Source organism: Tachypleus tridentatus, chromosome 13, assembly GCF_004210375.1.
Source record: "Tachypleus tridentatus isolate NWPU-2018 chromosome 13, ASM421037v1, whole genome shotgun sequence".
In the NCBI taxonomy this organism is placed as follows: domain Eukaryota; kingdom Metazoa; phylum Arthropoda; class Merostomata; order Xiphosura; family Limulidae; genus Tachypleus; species Tachypleus tridentatus.
In genome coordinates, this window is record NC_134837.1 from 54,151,820 (window position 1) to 54,169,028 (window position 17,209).

The window sequence follows — 17,209 nt, forward strand, 5'->3', positions numbered from 1 at the left end:
GTGCTAAATATAAGAATGTATTAAATAATTACATAAGAAGTAAAAATTAAGGAAATTTGACTGAATTTTTTACACATATTTTTAGTTGCTAATAAGGTCATTTAAACAACTTAACTCTACTTTTATATAGATGAGCACCTTATCACATATAAAGGATTATTTAGAGCCTGAAATTTGTTAGTTAGAGTAAACTTAATGGGTGGTAGATGATAGTTATATTAGTTTAGGTAATTGGTTGAGATCATCTATACTAGTATAATTTGTCTACTGGGTTACTTATTAGTGCCTTACTACCAAGTGGTAGTATCTTACTATAATTAGATGTTTTTCTTGCTTTTTTTTTATTTTCTTCTTTACTTTCATGAGCAGTTACCTTTCCATAATTGTCTACAGAGAGTGAAGGGTGATATAGATGTGGAACATTGTGGGTTTGAGCACCCACATCTTGCTCTCTTAATTTCTATTTATTTTGATTATTCTATTATTATTTATGAATTTTTTCATGTGAAACTGTCAAATGGAGATTACTACCAATAGATGGTGTACTTCATCAATCACTTCCAAAACCTAGGGTACATTTTATATCCCACATTATAGCCTGTACAGTGGGGATCCTTTTGATATGTGTAGCATTTTTCTACTTTTGTTTGGACTTGTTTTTTTTTATTAGAAAATACCATTAGTCAGATGTAAGGATTTGCTGTTTTGAAAGTAGTATTTTTGTTTGCTTTCACTTGACTGTTGAGTATTAATTTTCTATATATACATACACACATACATACATATATATTAACATGAAAAGTTTATGCAACCTTTATGAGGAGGATATCATTTATTGTAACACTTATTAGATAATGATGATGTCTACTATTAATAGTTTCTAATTCTAACAACTTTATGCAACCTTTATGAGGAGGATATCATTTATTGTAACACTTATTAGATAATGATGATGTCTACTATTAATAGTTTCTAATTCTAACAACTTTATGCAACCTTTATGAGGAGGATATCATTTATTGTAACACCTATTAGATAATGATGATGTCTATTATTAATATAATTCTCATTTATTGAGGAGGATATCATTTATTGTAACACCTATTAGATAATGATGATGTCTACTATTAATGTTCTAATTCTAACAACTTTATGCAACCTTTATGAGGAGGATATCATTTATTGTAACACCTATTAGATAATGATGATGTCTATTATTAATAGTTTCTAATTCTGCCTGATCTCTCTTAGCAAATTATCTGCTGATGCAACAGCTGAAAAAACATTTTTTTTATGTGCAGACTGCTAGGAATAAACACACACGCACACCAGTATGCTAATTTGACATGCCATAAACCTTCTCCAAACACAGGCAAAAGCATTATTGTTGAACTATGCATTTGGAAGTCAGTACTAATGAAATCCCACACTTTTCAATTCAGTATTGTGATAATGGAAATTATAAGATACACACACACACATATGCACCTGGAGAATAGATGACTGGCAATAACAAAGTATAGAGAATACTTTCAACACAGAAAAATTAGATCATTTAATAATAAGACTTATTATTCTGATAGATCAGTGTTGTACAAAGTCAGGCCCGCGACGAGTTTGACGGGAAAGTCAAACATAGAGAGTTCGCGCCTGCGCAAAGATTAAGCGCTATAGAAGAATATGCATTAGATTAGATACTGGATGGTTCCATATTTGTGTCGAGCAATAAAAAATTTAATAAGCAAATCTCGTTAATGCATAGGCATTTAATCATTGGCGCAATGACGTAATATTTCCGTAATTAGAAATCTCATGCGTTCCAATTGTTCTTCGAGATTTACTTAGAAGCCCTATTTTGATATTATTTCGTAACAAAAATGGCAGTTAATCGTAAAAGAAAATTTGACGACGAAAACCGGCAGTTTCATGATGATTGGACTGCGCAATACTGTTTTGTTCAACAACAGAAGAACGTGATTTGTCTGCTGTGTCATTCGACAGTAGCAGTGGTGAAGGTATCCAATATAAAGCATCATTATGAGTCGAAGCATAAAGATTTCCACTACGTTGTCGGTGATGAACTAACAACTCGAATTGAATCTCTGCGGCAGTCGATGAATCACCAGCAGAACGTTTTCTCAAAGCAGTCATCAGATTTAGGTGCAGCATGTGAGGTCAGTTACGATATTTCGTTGATGATAGCGAAATCTGGCCGACCATTCACTGACGGTAATTTTGTCAAGCAATGTATGATTACTGCATCGGAAAAGTTGTGTCCGAAAGCAGTTCGCAAGCTACAGACGGTGGCTTTGAATCGTATGACAGTTCAATGAAGAATTTCACACCTCTCAGCAGACGTGACAAGGTAGCTTACAAATAAAGTAGCCAACTTTGTCTACTTCTCTTTGGCAGCAGACGAGTCGAATGACATCAGTTCAACAGCACAGCTACTAGTTTTTGTTCGTGTTGTGTCGTCATCGTTTGATATCACAGAGGAACTAATCGGCATGGGTTCCATGAAGGGTCAGACAACTGGGTCTGCTCTATTCGAGGAGACAGTACGACTGTGTAGTAGTGTTTCATTGGATTTCACGAAACTGGTAAGTGTGACAATTGATGGAGCACCAGCCATGACCAGAAAATGTAGCGGGCTGGTAGCACTATTGATGAAGCATCAAGGAAAGCCGAACAGACAGTTGGTGAAGTTGCACTGTATTATTCACCAACAGAACCTGTACAGTAAAGAACTTGGTTTTAAGGCACTGATGGTATTAGTGACGAAAACCATTAAGTTTATCAAATCACGAGGACTCAATCACCGTCAGTTTCGAAGTCTTCTTGAAGAAATTGATTCAGACTATGGTGACCTTGTGTATCACTGTGAAGTACACTGGCTGAGTCAAGGGAATATGCTCAGAAGATTCTGGGAGTTGATTGATGAGGTGATAAATTCCTCAGAAGCAAGAACAAAAAAACATAAGTGATTTCCATGACTGATCCAGCACGGCAAGCTGATTTGACCTTTCTGGTCAACATGACACAACACTTAAATGATCTGAATTTGAAGTTGCAAGGCAAAAGTCAGCTTGCAAATCACGTCTCAACTTTCAGAACAAAGTTGCAGTTGTTCCGGCAGCAAGCAGCATCAGGCAACTTTGTGCACTTTCTCACTTTTCAGTCACAGCTACAGAAGAATCCCGACATTGACACACAAGTTTATGTTGGGAAGCAAGATACCTTGATTCAATCCTTCAACTCACGGTTTCATGACTTTGACCAATGCAGATTGTTGATGAAACTTTTTGCTGATCCGTTCAGTGTATCAGTGGATGACTTGTTAGCAGAATATCAGCTCGAACTTACTGATCTCCAGGCATCTGATGAGCTGCGTGCTATTTACCGAGAAAACAGTTTGCTTGACTTACACAAAACGTTGCTTGACACATTTGCTAATCTGAAAGAGAACGAACGCACTTGTCTATGCCAGCATGTTTGGCAGCACATACTGCTGCGAAAAGGTTTCTCGTATATGAAACTGAACAAAAACAACACTCGCAATCAGCTGACTGATGATCATCTGGAAGCAGTCTTGCATCTTTCAACGTCAAACATCAAGCCGGACATTTCTAAGCTCGTAGATGACATGCAGCACCATCCATCGCACTGACTTTGTGACAGTTGACATGTCATAACATTTCTTAGAATAATGTGCAAACTCTTTAATATAATCGTTATTTGTGTGTTCTTAAATGTGATGTTCATCTTGTGTGAAACAACTGTGGGACGATTTTAATCTTCACTTTTTTGTGACCCCCAACGGTTACGAGAAGTTTTTGTGGCTCCTAACTCAAAAAGTTTGTGCACCACTGTGTTAGATAAAATTAAAGTACTTTCAATGAATGTATCATAACAGCATGCATCTTAGAAGTAAACGTGCTTACATTATCATTTAAAGTTCAGTTTCAAGTCATACAGCATGTTTAAGAAAATGAACTCCAACACTAGATATTCTCATAATTAGTTTTCTTACAGAAATGCTAAATAACAACTTGTCATAATTAAAAAAAATATTTTGTTGTGATTGTACCCTAGCTGTACCTATTATTATTGTGGCATTCTCATGTTGCATTTCCATACAAAGTTTTACAAACTGAGTAGATCATACCTTCTGTCTGCAGTTAGAGAAACAAACAAATTACTATTATATACACAGTTTTACAATCTTTATCTGAAATTAAAGAAATCTATATAACTGATGTAAAGTTACTTTCATGTTTGCCTTTACACATTCTACATTAGTTATATAATGTAAAAGATTTATACATTAATAAACAAAGTGTAATAATATACAATGTAATGCTTATATCATATGTAATATGAATAAGGCAACCATTTTTATAGAAACTTTTACTATTATCCCAGCATACATCACAAAATACTTGTACATCATACAAACATGCAACATTTTTCTACATCAAGTATTGTGTATCACTGTTTGATATGTCTAACCAAAAACGTCTTTAATATTTGCTACATTCTAGAATAGTTCTCACTTCAGGCAGAAACTTGTATAATGTCATCCTTTTACAGTTAAAATTAATACACTATGAATAAACATTTTTAAAATCTCAGAGCTTAATTTATATCTATTAGTGTTTGCAGCATCAATCTTGAGTAACGTGGTAACATTTAAAATAGCAACATAGTTCTTTTGTAGGATTTAAAATATTTCTAATATTTCTGTTTTATGATTTTAAATTTCAAATTAGAGCATTTACATTTATTAAGTTTATTTTTTATTAATTTTCTATGAAAACACATAACTGTCAACTACAGTTATGACAATGGATTGTTTAAACAAGTATACATCTTGTGAGTTATTCATATAATTATTGGTTTAATGTTGAATATCAGCAGAGTAAACTTATTGTATTCTCATGCAGAAGAGACAATAGTAACATACATAAGTGAAAATATCAGACCCGCTCAAAACACATCAAGTTTTGTTTTCCATTTATTCATGAGAAATCAGATACTGGTGGCTTGTAAATACTACGATCTCTCTATATTTCAATTGTATACTAGAGAAAAAGATGGCGCTACTGTAAAGTGCTGTTGATACTTACCGCTTTCTTCACGAAAGACACAAACCCGTAACCTTTTGACTTCAGCGTTTGGGGATCTCTAACCACACGACAATCTCTAAATCAATAAAGAACGAAAAAGTCTTAAATTAAAGAACTCTAAAAAGATGGAATAATGCCATGAAAAAAACCTACTACTTATACCTACTGGTCTGCTATTCAGTGAACTATTTAGTCACAGCTTTTAAATCAAATAAAATCCGCTAATAACTACTTGAAAAATGACACTATATTAATTAAATCAGTCTAGTTACATTTCTGAATTGATAGCATCCTTGCTGGAGTATGAAGTAGAATGTGATGTACATAATACGTAATAACTAGCATAAATATAGCTAGGATCCAAAGAAATATATATCTATAACAGTGGATAAAACGCAACATTACAAGAAGTGTCGAGCAGGTCTAGGTATGTTACATTTGTGAATGTAACACTACAATTCCGTAGCTTAAAAATTCTGAGCTTGAACTCTTTCTAGAGGAACATAGGGTAACCACTACTGATGTAAGTACATACATATAGCAAGGCTGGGAAACTTGTGATGTAAACGTAGCACAGATTAGAAGTTCCATTAGAAACGATTCGTAGTAGAAGACACGTAGCTTTAGTAAAATGTTTCAAACGCAAGGAGAGGCAGTCGAGAATGAGATATTCTTATGTTTGTGGGCTTGTTGTTAATCGCCAAGAAAAGTGAAGGGAAGGGTATAGAGAGATCAACAGCAGTAAAGGACTAACCAGCTGCATGAAAATAAGTGTAAGAACCGTTACTGAAGAAATAAATACTGTGATCTGAGAGAATACGCTTTATAGAACGACTCCTTCCATCAATATCAGCACCATCCACCCCAGAGGAGATTATGCCAATTAGAACACATTAAAAAGAAAGATTAAATGAGACCCTCAAGGTCTGATTGATCACAAGTCTCCCCACGAGACAGTTAGAGAGAACAAACAGTGATGGTATGACCCAAAGAAACATGGAAGAATACAACTCCTAGGATGTATGGGGTAGTAAAGACAAGGTAGGCATAGCTGGTCAACCAGCAGCACCACCCATCCATGCACTCGCCCATCACACAACTTGTCATTCCAAAATAAGGAGAACTGGCTAACGGGTAACTGCATTGACACGTATCAAAAATGTTTCCAATAAGAAAAGACAAAGAAAAAAAAATGGGTTGAAAAAAATAAGTCAAGGCTTTGACACCATCCAAATTAGAAAGGCAACTTCTAAAGTTCCACCGTACCAAAGTAGTTATTTTTACCTAGGTGGATGAGAATTGGGTGGAGAATTCTTCTGTTTATAACCACGACATTTTTATTTATTAGAAGGCTGTCGACCTACATGGATCCTGCTCTGAGTCTGATGGGGAGGATTTTTATCAGTAGACAGATTTCAGCAACTGAGAGCGTGAAAGAACATTCGTTACTTCGGGGCTGAAGTAAATTGGCCCGAGGAGTCACTGGAAAGAATGGTGGGGCCAGAGACAGAAGCAGATGTTGATTTTCAACTCGATTATCCATTGAGATCAAAATATTTTTCACATGGTGAGTCCGACAGAGGTACAGAGTGTGCTGTCTGCGCACTCATCGCAGTAGTGGAACGTTGTGCAGCAGCATACGTCTGTGATAGAGTCAGGAACAACAACTTTCGGGTTTTCTGATAAGAAATGTTGTTCATCGTTTTTAAATACTATACCTTTTTCTCCTCCACCCACTTAGGGCAACATCGATAATAAGATGGGGTGAGAACCTCTATATTTAACACAGTGAAGGTCCAGTTTACACTTTTAGGTGTCATGGCCTGTGCCACCATAATGAGCACACGTCACAGAATCATGACAAGATGCCTTCAAATACTCGAACCGTTGTCACTGGAAACACCTGAGACAGTTTTGAATATATGGCCGTACCTTACAGTTCAGATTACCTGCCCTGAAAGTGGTAGGCCAACGTGCTAAGTAAATGTCAAAATAAGAACAGAGATAGACAGCATAATTCTTTCTTTACAAGAGGAGATATACCGCACTGCAGAAATCCCTTGGTTGAAGAAATCTCTATAACTTAGAGGTGTCCTTCAAATCCCTCTCAACGATCAATCCTCACGAAGAATTCAAAGTAGCATGGGGAATAACGTCAATAGGTTTATCTCCAAATGGCTTTTAAATTCAGAAGGAGTTCACTGTGCGTTGGTGTAGATGTTTCCACCAGAATGTCTAAAGAACATAGCTTTTTCACTGATGTTCAGGAGTCAACAAGCCTTTTTAATCCCTTCTAAATAAAAAGGGAGACAAAGAAAGTATTATGATATAATGAGGTACAGATGCAAAATGGGGAATAGACTGTTATTCAAAGTCTTCTAGACGTTGTCTGTAACCTATGAGTATTTTATTATTATTTTATGTCAACTATGATTTGGGAAATCCGTACGGTAACGACAAAAATTCAGTGTCCACTGTTCCTACCCTATCATGAAATCCCACAAGGAGACACCCTACAATACCAAATAAGGGCAACGCAGGAGCACCAGGACATCGTGAGCACTATATCCAAACATCAGCATCAGAAACAATGTCCACAACATCCGTTGATAACGTCCAACACTGGTGTATAGTTAATCCCATCCCAACAGGACCAGACGACTGACCCTGCGAGACCATCTCGGGCCGCCCGTCTACAGGAAATTCAAGGCCAAAGAGGTGTGCTGCAGTGCTCCGAACACCACTTAACCACCAGATCCTATCCTCCTCCAACGGTAAACACATCGGTGGAAGTTCATATGTTAGAGCAGGTAAACATAAAATAAAGATCTTTCCCTGCTGGGATGTCCCCACACTACATACAGGAATCCATCTTGAGGGGAGGGCTTTAGGTCACAGTTAGTACTTCTACTACCAGTCAATGACTTGATGTGTTTATTTAATACTTAAAAAGAGTCTTCATGCAAATCACATGTGAAATTGTTAACGAATATTTCCTAATGAACAACGCGAGAAAGAATGAATAAGAAAAAATATCAACAAGCAGAATATTGAGGAACTGTATATTGATTATTATTGGTGATGCTAAAATGTATAAGTAAGTAGCATTTTCAAATTTCCTTTGTTGTGCGAAGTACTAAACAAGAACAACAAATCTGAAAACATATTAATTCGAAACATAAAACCATGTACGATAGGATCAAGGAAGATTTAATACCCCCCCAAAAAAAAAAAAAGAAAAGAAGAGAGAGTGGAGAGTAGAAATATTATAACACCGAAAACTGTTATAAACCTGAGCACAAAGAAGCACCAACTGAGAAATAGCTCTTATTTCTATATCTTTGTTACACTTGTTATGTGTTGTTTGTTTTGGAATTTCGCGCAAAGCTACACGAGGGCTATCTGCGCTAGTTATCCATAATTTAGCAGTGTAAAATGACAGGGAAGGCAGCTGGTCATCTCTACCCTACCAACTCTTGAGCTACTCTTTTACCAACGAATAGTGAAATTCAGCGTCACATTATAACGCCCTCACGGCTGAAAGGGCGTGCGACGGGGATTCGAACCAGCGACCCTCAGATTACGAGTCGAACGCCTTAACCCACCTGGCCATGCCGGGTAGTCGTTATATTTCAAGATCTCTATTTTCTATCTTACGTCACTATTCCCGTAGTTTTATACGCAATAAATAATGTAGACCACAAATAAACAATGCACCAAATATAAACACAACTTGCACTATCAAATTATTATTACTTTGACTTTACTTAGGTTTCATAGATGACCATATTCAAACAAAGGTCAGAGGGTGGTAACTGTTTAAATGTATTACATACTTCTTAAGGGCAATTGTGCAAATATGTCCTATTTCATAAAAACCGAAATGTTTATTTTTAATAATCCCGTTTACAAAACGTTGGACATTTATGGATGAAATCTGTAAACTTCTTAGCCACGGTATAACATTTATACACATCTATGGATTCATTGTTAAAGACAATAACAACAAAACTAATATCTCGCAAAGCAAAATCTACGTAGAGTGTTAGTTCTAAATACATGTGCCATCTTAATATTCAACGGAAGCTTCGCACGTTACAGTGGGTTTTGCCCTGCAGAAGTTTCTCTTTCGGTCAGCTCTATTAATCTGTAAATGGTCCAGCAAATACAATGATATACTTTATACTTAAAAAAAACGCGTTCATCATGGCCTTTTGACTGGAAACAATTCAGTGTTGTTACACCACAGTGACGTATTAAAAACTGTATTATTCAAATATAAAACAATCGGTTTTTAATGAATTATTTTCTTCAGTAAACATTTAACAGAAAGAACAGTACTATTATTGGAAAGTTCGTGAGGAAGTACAACTAATTAACTAAAAAAGTCACTAACAATCAAATTCTAGGTCAGGCGGAGAGAGTTGTTTCAAACGGGCTAGTTAGTTAAGCGTTCTGTTTGTTTTTGAATTTCGCGCAGTTACACGAGGGCTATCTGCGCTAGCCGTCCCTAATTTAGCAGTGTAAGACTATAGGAAAGGCATCTAGTCATCACCACCTACCGTCACCTCTTGAGTTACTCTTTTACAAACGAATAGTGGGATTGATCGTCACATTACAACGGCCCCAAGGCTGAACGGGTGAGCATGTTTGGTGTGAGGGAGGAATCGAACCCACGACCCTCAGATTAAGAGATCATCTTCAGGTTAACAAAGAGAGGTCGAAACGTTGTTCTGTACTTGATTTTAATTAAAGTGCTAATACCCATACCAGCCGTCTTGAGAATACGTAAAAATGTATTCCATTCTTTTCATTGAGGCTGGATTCTCATCTAACATGTTCAAAAAATAGTGGTTTTGATAGTGAAAGATTTAATTTAAAAATTGTTTTGAGCAACGCTATAATTAGTAATTGTAATAAGATAAAACAAACAATCACACATACAAAGATTAGTATTTTGAAGTTTAGTTAACAACAACTTGCTATTAAATACGTTGTGAGTTTCACTGGGCAACTATCGATTTTTGCAGACGTTGCTGTTTATGCACAAGGCTATGAACGACGACCATTACGTCTGGTACGCTAAAGGCTCTGCTCAGTTTCACTAGATATTAGCAAGTGGTGCTTCTGGATATTCTCCTGTAGCATAATTAGCTTCCTGTCAGAGTCTGCAACACATCACACCAAAATACTGCAATGTCTGTGTTATAGAGATAGTCCAATAACTATAATCACCACATCAAAGGCTAGTTCTGGACAATGACCAGTAAAGAAGTGAGCAGAATTTCCTCTATTACAAGGGAATCACCTTGGTTATATATTGTTAAATTAAGTTACGTCGTTTCTATTACATAGTATCGATCGAAAACTCAGAGGGACCACAGAAACTCCAAAATTACGAAAAGTGTTTTACCTACAAATAAATATACAACTGCATAGCAGTTTGATATAAAATGTTTCTAAATATCGCAATTTTATTCAACGCAGTAGGTAAACACTTACGCCACACTATGATAATTTAAAGCCCGATATCAAGTCTTTGTTAGTATTAAGTGTATTTATGTATATATATATAAACATGCACACGGGTTGAAAAGGCTTTTACGTTAATTACGGTAGATTATAATAGTTAGAAGATGGTGTATTATGAACATGTTGAACAGGTTTGTGTATTGCCTTAAATTTTCATAGTTCTATGCCATTGTTTATTTTGTTACGTCATCTAGCTTGAAAAAGAGTTGTATATCCGTAACGCTAGATCATCACATTTTGATGTCAGTACTTACGTTATTTTGGTGCATACAGCAAGAAGTTGAAATTGTTTGTATAGTTATTACGTTGGATTAGCAGAGTTCGATGTTTGTGTTCAAAAGGTTTATTTGTTCCTTGTGGTAAATTATTAATGTCAATGTTTCGTATATTTTGGTGTGTATGTGTGTGTGTAGGTAGAAAAAAGTTGTACACTGACCATATTAGAATATGATACTATGATATCACTGTTTATGTTGGGGTTATATATATATGAGAATATTAATTTATCATGAATTTCCTGCAAAGCTACATGAGGACTATTCTCTGCTGGCTGACTCTAATTTAACAGTGAAAGGTTAGAGGGAAGGCAGTTAGTCACCACCACCCAACGCCACTCTTGGGATACCTTTTACCAATGGAATTGACCATAATATAATGACGTCCACAATGTTAAAAGAAGGAATAAGTTTGGTAACATGATGATTCGAACCTGCGACTCGCAGATTGCGAGTCGATTGCCCTTCCGCTGGTCAATATGAGAAGATTTATGTATTAATAAGGTTAAATTATCACAGGTCTATGTCAGTGTTACACACACACATGTATATATATATATGACAGATGAAAAAAGTTTCATATTCATAACCTAGAGTTACTATTACTCCATGTCAGTTATTTTGGTATATAAAGTGAAGTTGAAAAATTTACATATAAATTACTTTAGATTATAAAAGTTTGATGTCAGTATTTATACTGATGTACTTTATATACGTTAATTAAGTTTTTATATTGATTAAGCTATATTACCACAGTCAGTGTCCATGTTCATGTTTGTGTTCTTCATGTTTATACTGATTGAAAAGGATTATACACTGATTACGATACGGTTTGATTATCATAGCTTAATGTCAATGTATATGCCTCATATATGTATACACACAAATATGCGTGTGCAGTGCAAAGGTTTAGGTATTTATTACACTAGATTATCACAGCTTCATATTAGTGTTTATCCCAGTGTTGTACATATATACATATATGTGCATGTTGAAATATTGATTATATTATCTTAGCTCGATGTCAGTGTTAGTGCTAGTGTTACATACATATACAAATATGTGTTGACAAGTTTTTAATATTGGTTACATCATATTATGACAGTTCGATGTCAATGTTTATGTTAGTATTATATACAAAAGTAATACAATATTTGGTAAATATGATGTAGGAACGGCAGTGCCAAACAGAATGAAATAAGGAATACAAGGATTACACAGCTATACAGTTTTAATATTGAAAGTTTTGTAGGGATGATCTATGTTTAACTCTATCATCACTGTATTCTTGTGGATGATATATTTTAACTCTATAATCACTGTATTCTTGTGAATGATGTATGTTTAACTCTATCATCACTGTATTCTTGTGAATGATCTATGCTTAACTCTATCATCATTGTATTCTTGTGGATGATGTATGTTTAACGCTATCATCACTGTATTCTTGTGGATGATGTATGTTTAACTCTATCATCACTGTATTCTTGTGGATGATCTATGTTTAACTCTATCATCACTGTATTCTTGTGGATGATATGTGTTTAACTCTATGATCATTGTATTCTTGTGGATGATCTATGTTTAACTCTATCATCATTGTATTCTTGTGGATGATCTATGTTTAACTCTATCATCACTGTATTCTTGTGGATGATCTGTGTTTAACTCTATGATCATTGTATTCTTGTTTACATTCTTTTTGACATTTCCATTCCTACATCATTTTATCTTTACAAAACGATTTTTATTGTTTTCTGACGTTGTTTCCCTTGACTGAAAGTTTGTGTATTCTATAAAAGTGATTAAAAATTTATTATGACGTGTTTTACTCCTTAACTTTATCACTGATATAGGGGTTGGCTGCCTAAAGACACTGACTGTATACTGCACAAAACATTGAGAATTTGACATGCTACAGTCATATTTAAAAAGAAATAGTTATGATAAGTTTTGTTACTAGCTCTTTAGGAGTTTTACGTTATGTATGTAGTTTAAATAGTGTACTAGGTTTTCGTAATATTGATAACGTCATCTTACTTTATTTCTAAGTTTTCTTGTTGTATTTTGTATACTTGCTACTAGGGGTATAGACATTTCTATGTTATAAATTCGCGCATATTTAGGAGCTAACGTAAGTTAGAACAAAGTGAAGTTAGTGAAAGTGTGAATTAGACTGCGTGATTGTCAGTTTAGTCACATTGACTGATATCTAAAATGAGTTTCAAAGTGGTACTGTAACAACAGATGTAAAGGAGGATGATTTGGCTCGTCAAAAGGTGTTCTAAAGTAACTGAACCTGCCTGTGTGGAATTGAACACATAGTAGACAATTAATTAAGGCTTTGGATACAAATGTAATAGTCAGTAATATAACAAGATTTTGTACATATGTTTGACTTGTTTTTAATACATTATTTTAACACAAATGAACTGTGTGCTGACCGATAACTGTTCGGCGTTAATCGCCAACAAGTCACAGACATTTACTGTAAAGATTGATTGATTGTTTGATTTAGTGTTTTATGGCACAAAGCAGCGAGGCTATCTGCGCCAGACATTCGGTAAAAATGTAAAAATAAAAAAATAAATAAATGTAGTAATAGACATAAATGGAAATGAAGGTAAAACAAAAAAGTATAAAACCAATGTTGACACCTAGTCTACAATGTTAAGATAGAAGGCAGAGTATAAGAAGTTGTAAGGTATTTACTCTAGCAAAAAGGTAATGATCATAACCCGCCAGGAAGACTAACAGATAAGTTCAAGAACCACCGTCAGTCACCTGAAGTTGGTCTTTCCAGTCCTGGTTCCGGGTTATGTGTCATAGCAGCTATTATCAAAATGTGAAATAATAAAAGTTTTAAAAGACATATGGCAAATTCGTAATAATGAGTAGCCAAATGTCCAGTAAAAAGATAAAAGTCAAGTAAATGGAGTAAAATTTGTAAAAGTAATTGAAGATAAAAGCAAAACGGCAATTAAAACAGAAAATGGCGTAAAAACCAATGTTGACATCCAGTCAACAAAGTTGTAAAGAACTACCTGTAGCAGAATGGTAATGATCATAACCCGCCAGGAAGACTAACAGGTAAGTATAAGAACCACCGTCAGTCACCTGAAGTTGGTCTTTCCAGTCCTGGTTCCGGGTTATGAGTCAATATGGCCAGTACTAAAAAGTTAAGTAGTAAAAGTGTGAAATGATATGCAGCAAAAGTATAATAACAACTCGCCAGGACGACTAACGAGTAGTTCAAACGGATAGTTCAAACAGTAGCGTTAGTCACCTGAAGTTGGCCTTTTCAGTCCTGGTGTCGAGTTATTTAATGTTCTGGCCATTGTCCAATGTCAAATTGAAGGAAAGAGATTAAAACTGTAAAAAAAGAACCACAATTAAAAAGGTGTAATGAATAAATATGCAACACTTAAATGAGATTAAAAGATTAATGGCCATTAAAAATTAAAAACATTATCAAGGTGGACAGAGTCACCATCACCAATAACTCTGTCCAATGTTACAGACTGACCCTGGGAAAAAATATGCTTAAAATATTGCCGTCGTTGAGAATTGTAACGATGGCAAGAAAGTAAAACGTGGCTGATAGTGATTTGAGTGTTACACAAACTACACATTGGTGCATCAGTTCCAGATAAAAGAAAATGATGAGTTAAAAACTGTGACCAATGCGTAGCCTAGTGAGAACAACTTCCTCCTTCCGAACTTTACGGAAGCTAGATAGCCAAAGTCCAATTTTGGGTTTGATTTGAAAAAGTTTGTTGTCACGTTGCTCACTCCAAGTGGACTGCCAGCTGGCACGGAGCCGAGCCTTGAAGACAACACCATAGTCCATGTACGGAATAGGCATAGAGTGATGGTGCTGAAGCAGACATATTTAGCTGCCATGTGTGCAAGCTCGTTCCCGCGAATACCAACATGGCCTGGTATCCAGAAAAACTGGATTGAAGTAGCTGCTAATGAGAAATGGGCCAGTCGGTTTCGAATATCAGCGAGAATAGGATGTGAGCTAACGTGTAGCGATTCCAAAGCAAGTATAGAACTAAGCGAATCAGTATAAATAGTGCAGTTGGAGTACTGCTCAGCTGCAATATGATCCAGGGCAAGAGATATGGCATACAGTTCAGCAGTGAACACAGAAGCTGTAGAAGGGATTCTGCGCGCAACTACTGACCCATAGCAAACCATAGCAGAGCCCACTGAATTACCTTATTTGGGGGCCATCTGTATAAATGGGAACTGAATGATTGTTTGAAAGATATTCATTGAATAAAAGACGGTACTTCCAATCTGGAGTATCTGCCTTTTTTAGGTGACTGAAAGAAAGGTCACATTTCGGGGCTATAATAAGCCATGGTGGGATGGGCCAACCTGTGGAATCTGCAATGTTATCCAAGGACAGACCCAATTCATCCAATTGCGCCCGGATGCGAAGGCCAAACGGAGCAATGACAGATCGTCTGTTCTGAAAAAGTACTGCCCACCGAGGAAGGAAAACACATTTCCAGGTGGGATGCTTTGGTAAGGAATGAAGTTTCGAAGTATATTGTAAAGATAGTTGCAAACGGAGAAGGTGTAGAGAAGGTTCATGAGATTCAATGTATATACTTTGAACTGGAGAGGTATGGAAAGCCCCAGTGCAGAGTCGAAGTCCTTGGTGATGAATGGGGTCCAGCATCTTTAAGGCCGAGGGTCTGGCAGAGCCATAGACCATTGATCCATAATCGAGTTTCGATCTAATAAGAGCACGATATACCTTTAACATTGAACAGCGATCTGCCCCCCAACTGGTAGAAGAGAGAACACGGAGGATGTTCAGTGCTCTTGTGCATTTGACCCGAAGCTGCTTCAAGTGTGGTTTAAAGGTCAGTTTACGATCAAAGATAAGCCCCAAGAACTTGGTCTCCGGGACCACTGGCAGCAAAACTTCACTGATATGAAGTTCAGGATCAGGGCGAATACCCCGTTGACGGCAAAAGTGCATGCATACAGTTTTGGAGAGAGAGAAATTAAAGCCGTTCGCCAGAGTCCACTTCCGTACACAATTGAGGTCAGTTTGTAGTTGCCGCTCAATATATCTCATGTTTGACGACTGACATGAGATGTGAAAGTCGTCGACATACAGCCCATTTGCAACAGTGAGAGGGAGTTGTTCAGTGATGGCATTTATCTTTATACTGAAGAGTGTAACACTCAATACACAGCCTTGAGGGACTCCAAGTTCCTGTACGAAAGAACGGGAAAGTGTCGAACCCACACGAACTTGGAATCTCCTGTCCATTAAAAATTTTTTAATAAACATGGGTAGATGGCCACGTAACCCATATGTATGGAGGTCTCGCAAAACGCCATACCTCCATGTTGTGTCGTAAGCCTTCTCTATGTCAAAGAATATTGATACAAGATGTTGGCGGTTGAGAAAGGCTTCTCTGATAGATGTTTCAAGACGAATTAGGTGGTCTGTGGTGGAGTGCTGTCGACGGAACCCACACTGGGTGGCGAAAGGAGGTTGTTTGATTCAAGGAACCAAACAAGACGAGCATTAACCATCCTTTCTAATGTCTTACAGAGACAGCTCGTCAAAGCAATTGGACGGTAGTTTGAAGGAATCTTGGGATCTTTCCCTGGCTTAGAGAAAGGTAAAATAATAGCCTGGCGCCAGGCATCAGGAAAAACATTCTCCTGCCAGATCCGGTTGAAAATAATCAGAAGGACATCAAGAGAAGCAAGAGATAGATGGTGCAGCATGTCATAATGAATATCATCAGGTCCAACAGACGTACTGGCAGACCGATGAAGGGCCATTTTTAGTTCCACCAGGGTAAAGGGACAATTATAGTCAAAGAAACAGTCAGTTCGAAAGGAAAGAGGTGATCGCTCTGCACGAGTCTTGATTGCCAGGAAGGTGGAGGAACAAGCAGAAGTGCAAGATACCCGGCAAAAGCTTTCACCTAGAGTGTTAGCGATGTTCCGAACATCAGTCACCTCCTGACCATCAAAGAGTAAGATCGAGAGGGGGGACAGAATTGTAGTGCCCATTAACCTTTCGAATCCTGACCCATATGATCTTGGAACTGGTGGTAGAAGATATACTGGTTGTGAACTTAATCCAAGATTCCTTCTGGCTGTGACGTCTTACCTATTTAGCATGTGCACGGGCCCGTTGGAAAGCAACCCGGTTTGAAAGTGTGGGATATCTACAAAAAGTATCCCAGGCCCGCTTTTGAGCCTTACATGCTAAGTGGCAAGCAGGATTCCACC

General features: G+C 36.6%; 1 protein-coding gene across 10 annotated transcripts in view; it reads right to left on the reverse strand.

Moving 5' to 3' along the window:
* LOC143241069 (nucleolysin TIAR-like) overlaps positions 1–17,209 on the reverse strand; it is a 283,540-nt gene that overhangs the window by 21,348 nt on the left and 244,983 nt on the right. For all 10 annotated transcript variants that reach the window (XM_076484571.1, XM_076484563.1, XM_076484564.1 and 7 more), the window contains one exon: positions 5,127–5,202. In XM_076484571.1, the coding sequence (XP_076340686.1) occupies positions 5,127–5,202 (76 nt within the window). The remainder of the gene's footprint in view (positions 1–5,126; positions 5,203–17,209) is intronic.